This window comes from Pogoniulus pusillus, chromosome 38 (genome assembly GCF_015220805.1).
Source record: "Pogoniulus pusillus isolate bPogPus1 chromosome 38, bPogPus1.pri, whole genome shotgun sequence".
NCBI classification, from domain to species: Eukaryota; Metazoa; Chordata; class Aves; order Piciformes; family Lybiidae; genus Pogoniulus; species Pogoniulus pusillus.
In genome coordinates this window covers 5,196,813-5,210,803 of record NC_087301.1, presented here as the reverse complement: position 1 = coordinate 5,210,803, position 13,991 = coordinate 5,196,813, and the positions used below count along the sequence as shown (strand labels likewise).

At 51.1% G+C, this 13,991-nt stretch overlaps 1 protein-coding gene across 1 annotated transcript in view; it reads right to left on the bottom strand.

Annotated features, from left to right (window-relative positions):
- The window catches only part of SIK2 (salt inducible kinase 2), a 40,770-nt gene that overhangs the window by 24,385 nt on the left and 2,394 nt on the right, over positions 1-13,991 (bottom strand). Inside the window, 3 exon segments of the mRNA XM_064173301.1 lie at positions 985-1,146; positions 4,991-5,054; positions 8,068-8,184. Coding sequence (XP_064029371.1) covers positions 985-1,146; positions 4,991-5,054; positions 8,068-8,184 — 343 coding nt within the window.

Below are 13,991 nucleotides of genomic sequence, written 5' to 3'. Positions count from 1 at the left end.
TATAATGGGAATAAAAAATCAGATGCAAGGAGAAGGAAAAGGAATAAGAATCAACAAGCCTCCATTCTGAGATTCTTCTAATGGTGAAATAAGTTATTTGATTAACTCTGATTTAACCCTGAACATCTGGCAGCATCACAGGGCTGCTGTGGCAGCCACAAAACAGTAATGCAGCTCTAGAAATCCTTCCCTCTTTCCAAAGGGGAAAGGGGAGTAGGGGGGATGGGGGAATAGGGAAAGAGGGGGAAAGGGCTGAGGAGGGGAATAGGGAGAATAGGGGGGAAAGGGGAATAGGGGGGAAAGGGGAATAGGGGGGAAAGGGGAATAGGGGGGAAATAGTGGGAAAGGGGAATAGGAGAGATAGGGGAATAGGAGGGATAGGGGAATAGGAGGGATAGGGGAATAGGAGGGATAGGGGAATAGGAGGGATAGGGGAATAGGAGGGAATAGGGGGAAAGAGTAATAGGGGAAAAGGGGGGAGGGGGAATAGGGGGGAGGGGGAATAGGGGGGAGGGGGAATAGAGGGAAAGGAGGGAACAAGGGGAAAGGGGAACAGGAGGAATAGGAGAATGAGGGGAAGGGGAGGAATGGGGGGAATAGGAGGAGTGGGGGGAATAGGGGGAAAGGGGAATAGGAGGAAAGGGGAATAGGAGGAAAAGAGGGAATGGGGAAATAGGGGGAAAGGTGGGGAATGGAGGAATAGGGAGAATGGGGGAATAGGGGGAAAGGAGAATAGGGCAAACAGGGGGAATGGGGGGAATGAGGGTAACAGGGGGAATGGGGGGAATAGGGGGAGGAAAAGAAGAGTTCTCTTAGGAGTTCTTTCAACTCCATGGCCCACAGTGCCCCCAGGGCACAGCCCATTGCCCGCAGCACCAGGCTGGCTCTCTGTCCCTTCAGCACAGCATCCCGGGCAGCAGCAACGGAGTGACTGGAACGACCTCCCTTAAGTGTTAGCCAGTGCCACCCCCTGGGCTAGAGTACCTGCTATTTTGATGTTCATGTTGCTGTCAAGCAGAAGGTTTTCAGCCTTCAGGTCCCGGTGCACAATCTTCCTGCCATGGCAATACTCCACTGCCGCCAGGATCTGCCAGAACTTGCGCCTGGCCTCAGCCTCGCTCAGGCGGCCGTGGCTGGCCAGGTAATCTGTGACAAGAGAGCAGGGCTTCAGTGGGCTAGGCAGCAAGCAACGAGTCTGGAGCCACAGGGATCACAGTATCACAGTGTCACAGTATCATTAGGGTTGGAAGAGACCTCACAGATCATCAAGTCCAACCCTTTACCACAGAGCTCAAGGCCAGACCATGGCACCAAGTGCCACGTCCAGTCCTGCCTTGAACAGCTCCAGGGACGGCGACTCCACCACCTCCCCGGGCAGCCCATTCCAGTGTCCAATGACTCTCTCAGGGAAGAACTTTCTCCTCACCTCCAGCCTAAATCTGCCCTGGCACAGCCTGAGGCTGTGTCCTCTTGTTCTGGTGCTGGCCACCTGAGAGAAGAGAGCAACCTCCTCCTGGCCACAACCTCCCCTCAGGTAGTTGTAGACAGCAATAAGGTCTGCCCTGAGCCTCCTCTTCTCCAGGCTACCCAATCCCAGCTCCCTCAGCCTCTCCTCGTAGGGCTGTGCTCAAGGCCTCTCCCCAGCCTTGTTGCCCTTCTCTGGACACACTCAAGCATCTCAATGTCCCTCCTAAACTGGGGGGCCCAGAACTGAACACAGCACTCAAGGTGTGGTCTAACCAGTGCAGAGTACAGGGGCAGAATGACCTCCCTGCTCCTGCTGACCACACCATTCCTGATGCAGGCCAGGATGCCACTGGCTCTCTTGGCCACCTGGGCACACTGCTGGCTCATGTTCAGGCGGGTATCAATCAGCACCCCCAGATCCCTCTCTGTCTGGCTGCTCTCAGCCACTCCGACCCCAGTTGATCTCAACTAACTAGCAGAAGGCAACTCAAAAAGTCTTTCAGCCAATCCCAGTTTCCAAGCCATTATTCTCAAGCATCCCCCTGCAAAAGAATGGAGTGGGGTGGAAGAAGAGTATGAAAGAGAAATGAGGCATAGAATGGTTTAGGTTGGAAGGGACCTCAAAGCTCAGCCAGTTCCAGCCCTCTGCCATAGGCAGGGACACCTCCCACTAGAACAGGTTGCTCAAGGCCTCATCCAACCTGGCCCTGAACACCTCCAGGTTGTTTGGAGCTTGTTTTACTGTTCTCCTTGCATGCTTAATTTCAGGACACAGCATAGCTTTATTTATGGTTCCCAAAAGCAGCTCAAGAGCAAAGACATCTTCCAACTGGGTTGGAAGGAACCTTAAAGTTCATCCTGTTCCAACTGCCCTGCTATGGGCACAGACACCTCCCACCAGTCCCAGGTTGCTCAAGGTCTCATCCAGCCTGGCCTTGAACACCTCCAGCGAGGTTGTGGAGCACAGAAGCACAGAATGTGAATCTTGTGATCACATTCTGTGCTTCTGTGCTCCACAGCCTCCCTGGGCAACCTGTGCCAGTGTCTCCTCACCCTCCCTCTCTGTGCCCCACAACCTCCCTGGGCAACCTGTGCCAGTGTCTCACCACCCTCACTGCAAAGAACTTCTTCCTAACGTCTAGTTCAAATCTCCCCTCTGCCAGTTTAAACCCATTCCTCCTCCTCCTCCTCCTGTCATTACCAGACCTTGTCAATAGTCCCTCCCCAGCCCTCTTGTAGCCCACTTCAGATACTGAAAGGCCACTCCAAGGTCTCCTCCAAGCCTTCTGTTCTCCAGGCTGAAGAGCCTCAACTCTCATAGCCTGTCCTCAAAGCAGAGCTGCTCCAGCCCTCTGAGCATCAATCCTGCTCCTTCTTCTGCACCTACCTGACTGTTCTGGTAAATATTTTCATGGAACACAACTCCTGTGGGTTGGAGAACACTTGGGATAATTTGCTTTACCATCATAGGATGACTTAGGTTGGAAGTGACCTCAGAGATCATCTACTCCAACTTCCCTGCCATGGGCAGGGACTCCTCTCAACTAGACCAGCTTGCTCAATGTCTCAAACACCTCCAGGGAGGGGACATCCACAACCTCCCTGGGCAACCTGTTCCAGTGTCTCCCCCACCCTTCTACTGCACAACTTCTGCCTAAGATCATGAGGTACTTTGGGCTTTACCTCATAGCAGTTCATGCAAGCTTCACACCAAATCTCTTTCTCTGGACCCTCAACAGAGACTGTGTGGTGGTGGCTCTGGAAATACACCAAGCACCCCTAAGGTACCCACCCTGACCTTTCTGGTGGCTAAATTTTCCTCTGGAAATAAACCAAGCACCCCTAAGGTACCCACCCTGACCTTTCTCTTGCCTTCATTGCATCACAAGCAGAAAGAACATTTTGTTTTCACATTGGATTCTGTTGTAAAATCTAACATCAGGCCTCAAACAAATGACAGCTCTGAATCCAAAGAGTTCTTTTATCCTCAGGGACAAAACCAAGCAGAGCAGCAGCTGTGTGAGACTCCAGAGCAAGAGCTTCTAGAGCCATTTCTATTCTTTCTCTTAGGAGGCAGAAAATCAAACAATCAGCTGCTGGGATGGCTGGAGAATTACCTTCAAAGAATGCAGTGAATGGCCAAGGTGCAGCTAACACTGCTCTTGATGACCACAGGCAAGGGCTGAGCACACAGGCACAGAGCAGTCTGCTGCATCACAGCAAGTGCTGCAGTCAAACAAAAGCCAGTGGGCAAGGACTAAACTGTCGGAGCTGCTACCAGCAGCTCTTCATCAGAGCACACAGGCAGAAGTCTCATGAACAGGAATTTTCACTCACAGAGCAGCTGCCACAAGCCTGCCTGAGCCCAGTTTGCAGGGTAAAATAGCTGCTCCTGCAAGATGAAGTGCTCAGCATCTACTCTGCCCTGGTGAGACCACAGCTGGAGTGTTGGGTCCAGTTCTGATCTCCCTAGTTCAAGAGGGACAGGGATATACTGGATAGTGTCCAGCTGAGGCCACGAGGATGATGAAAGGAGTGGAAGGTCTGTCTGGTGAGGAAAGGCTGAGAGATTTGAGGCTATTTAGTCTGGAGGGGAGCAGCCTGAGAGGGGATCTTACTGATGTTTGCAAACACCTGAAGGTGGGGGGGCAAGAAGAAGGGGCCAGGCTCCTTTCAATGGTGTCCTGTGATAGGGCAAGGGGCAATGGATACAAGCTGGAAGCCAGGAAGCTCCAGCTTAACATGAGGATGAACTTCTTTATTGTAAGAAGGCTGAAGCCCTGAAGCAGGCTGCCCAGAGAGGTTGTGGAGCCTGTTTTTATTTCCTGTGTGTTCTGGGGGTTTGGTTTGGGGGTTTCAGGACTGTTTTTTGACACTTCCCTGCCTTTTTCCTACTTTCCAGCAATACTGCAGTTGTCCTCCACATGACATCCTGCTCAAAGATTCATACTTTGGTTTAGGTTGGAAGGGACCTTATGACACAAGCAGTGCAATGATAAGGACTTAAGTATGGAGGGGAGAAGATAAGGCAGAACTCTTGAGCGCTTCAGTTCTGTTTCCATGCAATCCATCCCTTGGCTCAGATCAGCCAAGCTCCTCCTCTTGTGCACTCCTATCACCAGACCCCTCCACGCACTGAACTCTGTTCCACTGCCCTCTGTGTTCACTCTGCCTGGTGATGTAGACTGACAGCTTCAGAGAAACTTTCTCAGCAGCTCCACTTTTGTTATTGCAGCTCAAATGCATGAAGAAGCTCAAAACTCCCTAAATTAGCTCTTAGGAAGCAAGGAAGTTTATCCTGCACTGTTCTGTTTAACAACTTCTGCCTTCTGCTGAAGAAACATCAACAAGGTTTAGCTTTTTTTTTTTGGCTGGGTACACCCTGCCAGCTTCCCTAAAGTTCAAACAGTGGCAGGAAGTGACATTGTACAGCAAAAGGCATCCCTGGGCAATAGAAATGCAATTAACCAAGTCAAGAGGTTAACAATGAAGATGTTGAAGGTGAAAATGTTGTCTTGCTTACCAAAAATTTCTCCATTTTTAGCAAATTCTGTCACAAGGTACAGCATGCTTTTGGTCTCCATCACCTGTGGGTTTAGAAATGGCACATGAGATTGGAGCAGGGAAAACAAAAAGCAAAAGAAATACTCAAATGGATATTTATTGGCAATGGTCTCTCCTAGAAAGGCTGTGGAAGCTTTGCCTTGTACATAGCAATTAGAATCATAGAACCAAGCAGGTTGGAAGAGAGCTCCAAGCTCAGCCAGTCCAACCTAGCACCCAGCCCTGCCCAACCAACCAGACCATGGCACTAAGTGCCCCAGTCAGGCTTGGCTTCAACACCTCCAGCCACAGCCACTCCACCACCTCCCTGGGCAGCCCATTCCAAAGCCAATCACTCTCTCTGCCAGCAACTTCCTAACAACATCCAGCCTCAACCTGCCCTGGCACAACTTGAGGCTGTGTCCCCTTGTTCTGTTGCTGGGTGCCTGGCAGAAGAGCCCAACCCCACCTGGCTACAACCTCCCTGCAGGGAGCTGCAGACAGCAATGAGCTCTGCCCTGAGCCTCCTCTGCTGCAGGCTGCACACCCCCAGCTCCCTCAGCCTCTCCTCATATTAGCACAATGTTTCTTATTGAGCTACCTCAACAATCTGAAGGGAAGCATCTGCCTGCTGAGGACAAGGATAAGGTTTTTAATACCTCATACAGCCAACAGACAGAGGAGGAGTAGGGTAGGATTACAAGGGGCAATGGGTTTAAACTTGCAATGGGGAAATTCAAAGTAGATGTTAAGAAAAAGTTCTTTCCAGCGAGGGTGGTGAGACACTGGCACAGGTTGCCCAGGGAGGTTATGAATGCTCCCTCCCTGGAGGTGTTCAAGACCAGGTTGGATAAAACCTTAAGGAACCTTGGGGTGGTGGGAGGTGTCTCTGCCCATGGAGAAGGGTTGGAATTGGATGAACTGTAAGTGTGAGGAGACACTGGCACAGGTTGCCCAGAGAGGTTGTGGAGCACGGAGAGGGAGGGTGAGGAGACACTGGCACAGGTTGCCCAGGGAGGTTGTAGAGCACAGAAGCACAGAATATGATCAAAGATCACATTCTGTGCTTCTGTGCTCCACAACCTCCCTGGAGATGTTCAAGGCCAGGCTGGATGAAGTCTTGAGCAAGCTGGGCTGGTGGGAGGTGTCCTTGCCCATGGAGAAGAGTTGGAATTGGATGATCTTTAAGGTCCTTTCCAACTCAAATCATCTCCACAAGAGAAGTGCATGATATCAACACAAATAAATCCAAAGCCCCAGTTATCAGCTTCCCAGTAAATGTACTTTGAGATAAAGAGTTTGGGAAACTCTTGCCTGGGACATGCACTGACATCAGGAGCACGTCAGCAGATTTACATATCCTCATGTCTGACCTTCTTTGGAGAACACAAAGTAAGGTCTGTGAGTAGTCCTCAACCTGCACTCTGAGCTGAAAGGCTGAGAACAAACCACTGTGTCCACTCAGACCCTCTCAGCCTGCACTCACTGCAGACACACTGTGCTGAATGCTCCCCTCCCCCACTGCTCTAAATCTTCTCACCAGGTATTTCCAGCTCAGCTCTCTCTCCAACACAAACCTTACCACCTCCCAGGTTGCTTCAGGTTGGAAGGGAACCTCAAAGCTTTTCTTGTCCAACCACCCTGCAGGCAGCAGGGACACCTCCAACTAGAGCAGGCTGCCCAGGGCCACAGCAAGGCTGAGCTTGAATCTCTCAACACATCCCTTGGCAGCCTGTTCAGTATTTCACCACTGTCACTGTGCAGAACTTCCTCCTGATGACATAGAATCCTAGGATCATAGAACCAACCAGGTTGGAAGAGACCTCCAAGCTCATCCAGGCCAACCTAGCACCCAGCTCTAGCCAATCAACCAGACCATGGCACTAAGTGCCCCAGCCAGACTTTGCTCGAACACCTCCAGGGATGGCGACTCCACCACCTCCCTGGGCAGCCCATTCCAATGGCAAATCAAATCTCCCCTGCTCTACCTTCAAAGCATTGCCTCTCCTCCTACTGCCACAAGCCCTTCTAAACAGCCCCTCCCTAGCCTGTGAGCAGGCCCTCAAAGCTCTTCTTGCCCAACCTCCCTGCAGGCAACAGGGACACCTCAACTGTGTTCAGTTTGGGGCTCCCCAGTTGAAGAGGGACAGGGATCTGCTGGAGAGGGTCCAGCAGAGGGCTATGAGGATGATGAGGGGACTGGAGGGCATGGCTGATGAGGAGAGGCTGAGGGACCTGGGGCAGCTTAGTCTGGAGGAGAGAAGACTGAGAGGGGATTTGATAAATGTTTCTAAGTACCTGAGTGCTGGCCAGGAGGGGGGGACAGGCTCTGCTCACTGCTCCCTGGGACAGACAAGGAGCAATGGGTGTGAATTGCAGCAAAAGAGGTTCCAGCTAAACACAAGTTGGAACTTCTTGCCTGGAAGGGTCCCAGAGCCCTGGCACAGGCTGTTCAGAGAGGTTGTGGAGTCTCCTTCTGTGAAGCCTTTCCAGGCCTGTCTGGATGTGTTCTGTGTGATCTGTGTTGGATAGGATTGTCCTGCTCTGGCAGGGGGTTGGACTGGATGATCTCTTTGGGTCCCTTCCAACCCCTAACATCCTGTGAGCCTGTGAGTCCCATAGGCCAGCGCTGAGCAGATATGGGCTAGAGGAGGTGAAAGGGGGCTGGAGCTCCTCTCCTATGCAGACAGGCTGGGAGAGTTGGGGCTGTTCAGCCTGGAGAAGGCTCCAGGGAGACCTTAGAGCGGCATTTCAATAGCTGAAGGGGACCTACATCCTGTGAGCCTGTAAACTACATCAGGCTGTCCAGAGCCACATCAAGCCTGATGTACACTTGAATATCTAACACAGGCAGCTTAATTGGTACCCTAGAATGAAAAAGAGCACAACTGATGGACTATCAAAACCTCTGAAACACTCCTCCACTGCGAATCAGTTGCAAAAAAAACTGAGTTAGTCAGACTGGGGATCTGCCAGAAGTCACTGGTATGGAGTGAACTCTTCATACAGGACTAAAAGAGGGGCAGAAGGGGGAAAAAAAGCCCCTGCCAAGCCTACCTGGTAGAGCTTTATGATGTGTGGGTGATCCAACATCTTCATTATCTGCACCTCCCGGTAGATCTTCTCCAGATTCACAGCATCCAGCTGAGATTTGTCAATGATTTTTATTGCCACCTGCAGACAAAGCAAAAGGGAGATGAAGAAAAGTCCCAAAGTTTTCCTCCTTCCTGCAGCCTCATTATCAAAGGACTAATGCAACCCCAGATAACTTTGAGGAACACACATTCCACACTCAAAAATACAGCAGCACAACATTAAACAGGTCACTGGCTGCAGGACTATCACCTCCATAAGGTTCTCCTCCCCTCTGCTCTGCCTTGGTAAAACCACACATGGAACTGTGTCCAGCTTGGGGATCCCCAGTTCAAGAATCATAGAATCAGATAGGGTTGGGAGGGAGCACAAGGAGCAGCCAGTGCCAACCCCCCTGCCATGCCCAGGGACACCCTACCCTAGAGCAGGCTGCACACAGCCTCAGCCAGCCTGGCCTCAAACACCTCCAGCCATGGGGCCTCAACCCCCTCCCTGGGCAACCCATTCCAGCCTCTCACCACTCTCCTGCTCAACAACTTCCTCCTCACCTCCAGCCTCACTCTCCCCACCTCCAGCTCTGCTCTGTTCCCCCCAGTCCTGGCACTCCCTGACAGCCTCAAAAGTCCCTCCCCAGCTTTTTTGTAGCCCCCTTCAGCTCCTGGCAGGCCACAAGAAGGTCCCCTGGGAGCCTCCTCTGCTCCAGCCAGCACAGCCCCAACTCTTTCAGTCTTTCTGGTCCCTTCCAACCCTGACTGATTCTATGCTTCTAATTCCATGATTCCATGGTCAAAGCAGGCAGTTTTGCTCTGTACAGATCTGTTTGGCAGCCAAACCTTGCAGACAGGTTTCAGTCAGCTTAGAAAACAGAACAATTGAGCTGCTCTGAAACCCACGAGGAAGGTAAGAATCCTTAAGAGTGCTGAATACATCAGTGGTGTTTATCCCCTCTGAATATCACATCATTAATCCTTAAGCAGGAGCAAACAATCCAAGTCACAGGAATGCTTCCAATCACAACCACATTTCACAAACTACTGAACTATAGGAGACAGATGCTCTGCAGCAGGCAAAACTCCACGGGAGGTGAACCTCATTATCTCCAGTAAGGCTGATTATGGACCCACCTGAATGCAGAATTAACTATTTCATGGCTTCACTTCAAAAGGCTGCTGCTGGATATCCTGTTCAGAAGTCACTTGGCTTTCCCCCCAACCATCAGGGAATAAAAGGATGTAGCTTTGTAATCAGTGAAAAGTAGCTTTCAAGATGCAGGATGCACTCTTGGATAGCTGAAGCAGACCAAGACCACTGCCCACAGCAAATATGATTTTGCAGTGTTCCAAAGATGGGTCTGGGTTCATAGAATTCATACAATGGTTTGGGTTAGAAAAGATCATCTGGTTCCAGCTCTCCTGGCACAGGCAGGGACACCTTCCACTACACCAGACCACTAAAGCCTTACAGCTTTGTAGTGGGAGGATGAGGGGCAATGGCTTGAAGCTTGAGGAGGGCAGATTTAGACTGGGGAAAGGATCATAGAATGGATTAGGTTGGAAGGGATCTCAAGGATCATCCAGTTCCAACCCTTTGTCATAGGCAGATACAGCTTCCACTAGAACAGGTCACTCAAGGCCCCATCTAACCTGGCTTTGAACACCTCCAGGGAGGTTGTGGATCGGATAATGTCATCTTTGGTCACATTCTGTGATTCTGTGATCCACAACCCTCACTGTCTGTGATCCACAACCTCCCTGGGCAACCTGTGCCAGTGTCTCACCATCCTCACTGCAAAGAACCCTTTCCTAACATCTAGTCTGAATCTCCCATCTGCCAGTTCAAACCCATTCCTCCTCCTCCTGTCATTACCAGACCTTGTCAATAGTCCCTCCTCAACCTTCCTGTAGCCCTTCAGATCCTGGAAGGACACTTCAAGGTCTTCTTGAAGCCTTCTCTTCTCCAGGGTGCAGAGCCCCAACTCTCTCAGCCTGTCCTCAGAACAGAGCTGCTGGCAGCCCTATCAGCGTCCTCATAGCCTCTTCTGGACTGGCTCAAACAGTTCCATGTTGGGACCTGGACTATCCAAATGCTTACTTCCCACTTATGTCTTTCCAGATTTGCACTCTCATTGACTTCTCCCTCCAGCAATTGCTCATTCCCTCAGCAGATTCCCTTTTAGAATCATAGAATCAGTCAGGGTTGGAAGGCACCACAAGGAGCAGCCAGTTCCAACCCCCCATAAGGTTCTCTTCCCCCTCTACTCTGCCATGGTAAGACCACACATGGAATTGTGTCCAGTTTGGGGCTCCCACATTCAAGAATCATAGAATCAGTCAGGGTTGGAAGGCACCACAAGGAGCAGCCAATTCCAACTTCCCTGCCATAGGCAGGGACACTCTATCCTAGATCAGCTTGGCCACAGCCTCAGCCAGCCTGGCCTCAAACACCTCCAGGCATGAGGTCTCAACCACCTCCCTGGGCAACCCATTCCAGCCTCTCATCACTCTCCTGCTCAACAACTTCCTTCTCACATCCAGCCTGAACCTACCCATCTCCAGCTTGCTTTGCTCACTTAGAAAGGCAAACCAGCAAACTGCTTCCTTATTTGGCCTGATTATCTGCCATGTGGCAGCAGAGGATGCAAGCAATCAGCCATGGCAGCTCAAGCAGAAAACAACCCACCCCACTACACAAGCCTCACACCTTTAAATCTCCCTGGCTTAATTTCAGATCACACCTAATAAAAATCACTCCTGCTTATGGTTTTGTTAGGTTGTCAGGGTTTGCTTTCTGTCTTGCAAGCAGAGTTTATTAGCCTAAGAAGCAATCACTTCACTCAGAAAGTCACAAAATGCCAAAGTCATCAAACCAAACCACCACAAAGACAAAACTGCTACACGTTAGGAAAGAGTTATTAAAAGCAACCCACGTCTAACACTTCTCCCACTGATTTATTTCATGCTGCCTCTCTGGTTTTTCACTTCATTCTCCCTATCTGTCCAGTTTTGCACTATTTGGTTGAATGATCTCCAGATGTAAGGAGAATGGAGCCTGCTGTTCCTCTGGTTCTTCCCCTACCCCCTTGCTGCATCTATCTTCACTACCTGAAAGATAGCCAGGTGAGGTTGGGCTCTGCTCCCAGGCAACCAGCAATAGAACAAGAGGACATTCTGTGCCCAATGCTCTTTATGCTGCTCCAGGGAAAGGATTTTTAGGGATGTATAATCCTGACCCACAACTGCTCCACAACTTCATGGTGCTAAACGAGGCTTAATCACAGCACAAAACTCAACCTTCTCCAGTAACAGCTCCAGGCAAGTTCTCCTGTAAGTGTCCAAAGCAGCTGTTTAAAACAGCTGCTCTAAGGTTTAGTTGTGCTTTGTCTTATCAACCATCTCCAGAGAGTCAGAGATTCACAGAATGGGTTGGGTTGGAAGAGACCTTAAAGCTCATCCACCTTCAGCCCTCTGCCATGGGCACGGACACCTACCACCAGCACAGGTTGCTCAAGGGCTCATCCAACCTGGCCTTGAACACCTTCAGGGAGGTTGTGGAGCACAGAAGCACAGAATGTGATCAAAGATCACATTCTGTGCTTCTGTGCTCCACAACCTCCCTAGGCAACCTGTGCCAGTGTCTCCTCACCCTCCCTCTGTGCTCCACAACCTCCCAGGGCAACCTGTGCCAGTGTCTCCTCACCCTCCCTCTGTGCTCCACAACCTCCCTGGGCAACCTGTGCCAGTGCCTCCTCACCCTCCCTCTCTGTGCTCCACAACCTCCCTGGGCAACCTGTGCCAGTGTCTCCTCACCCTCAAGCTTCAATCCATTCCCTCTCTTCCTATCACTCCAAGTCCTTGTCAAAAGCCTCTCCCCAGTTTTCTTGTAGCCCCCTTCAGGTCCTGGAAGGATGCTCTAAGGTCTCCATCTTAACGTGATTGTCAACTGGAGCATGTCCAGAGAAGGGCAGCAAGGCTGGGGAGGGGCCTGGAGCACAGACTGAGCCCACATCCCTCTTAGACAAGCATGGAAGCAAGGAAACAGTGGAGCATCTCCCTGTGAGGACAGGCTGAGGGAGCTGCTTGGAGCAGAGGAGCCTGAGGGCTGCCCTCATTGCTGCTGCTAAAGATGTACAGGGCAATGTGAGGAGGACAGAGCCATGCTCTGCCCAGAGATGTGTCATGACAGGAGAAGGGGCAATGGGTGCCAGTTGGAGCAGAGGTGGTGCCACTGGAACATATGGAAAAACTGCACTGTGAGGGTGCTGAAGCCCTGGAGAGGCTGCCCAGGGAGGTTGTGGAGTGTCCTTCTCTGGTGACTTTCAAAACCCACCTGGCTGTGTTCCTGTGTGACCTGCTCTGGCAGGATGCTTGGACTTGATGTTTGAGGACCTTTGCAACCCCTGCCATTCTGTGATTCTGTCATGACAGCACTAATGAAAGACTCTTTATTAAGTCCCTTAATACTGAACTCCTGCAGACAACCACGAAGCCAGAAAAATACTATAGATGACCTTGCAAATGTTGGAAACATTGTTTTGGAGCACTAAAGAACGAGCAACTGTGTCTGCAGGCTACTTGCTACCTTTGTCATCCTGTTGAGAGATCAAACCTGTGCTGCTACATCTGTAACCTGTTAACAAATGGCAAACTTCTTTAGCTAAGTCATTGAGACTCTGGATCAGGTTGTCCGGAGTAGTTGTGGATGCCTCCTCTGTGAGGATATTCAAGGCTGGGTGAGGCTTGAGCAACCTGGGCTAGTGGAAGGTGTCCCTGCCCGTGGCAGGGGGTTGGAATTGGATGATCTTTGTGTTTCCTTGCAACCCAACCCATTCTGTGGCTCTGTGGATGATGCATGTGCATGCAGTTGCAGGCTTCCACAGGAGAAGCAGCACAGCAGCAGCTGGCAGCACTGCTTTGACAGTCAGATGCAGATTAGATGTTCTTGTGGGTCTTGAGTTTTCACCTGTCTTGCAGGGATGATAGAAGACACAGAGAAAACCCACTGGGAAATACTTAAAGCCCAGCAAGTTCTTTCTAGTGATGGGAGAAGGAACTGAGCACTCAGCAGCAGCTCACTTGCGGCCATAACCTCAGCTGTGTCACAAGGACAGGGGGAAAAAAGGAAGCAAATTCTTGGGAGGAGGAAAGTTTCAAGGAGAGCTGTTTGGTATGTTACAGGGCTGCACTTCAGGGTTTCACCTTCATCCCAGGAGCAAGGGCCAGCACTCTTCTGTGGAGCACTGAGCCTTTGGGGGTATCAGTTACAGAGTTCTGGGGGAGGGTGAGTGGCACAGCTCTCACACAGACTGTTTCCCCAAGACTTTCCTTCATCCCTCAGGTGCATTGTGTCATTTTTCTTTCCCAAGCAGGACCTTTATCTCTTTGCAGAGCTTTTCACTGCTGTTTCCTGTTCCACATGTCCCCAAATTTCCCTAGCAGCAAACATTCATCTTCATAGAATCATAGAACTAAGCAGGTTGGAAGACACCTCCAAGCTCATCCAGTCCAACCTAGCACCCACCTGGCCATCAACCAGGCCATGGCACTAAGTGCCCCAGCCAGGTTTTGCATGAACACCTTCACAGACAGTGACTCCACCACCTCCCTGGGCAGCCCATTCCAATGCCAATCACTCTCTCTGACAACAACTTCCTCCTAACCTGCCCTGGCACAACTTGAGGCTGTGTCCCCTTCTTCTGGTGCTGGGTGCTTGGCAGCAGAATCCAACCCCACCTGGCTACAGCCTCCCTGCAGGCAGCTGCAGACAGCAATGAGCTCTGCCCTGAGCCTCCTCTTGGGCAGGCTGCACCCCTCCAGCTCCCTCAGCCTCTCCTCACAGGGCTGTGCTCCAGGCCCCTCCCCAGCCTTGCTGCCCTTCTCTGGACACCTTCC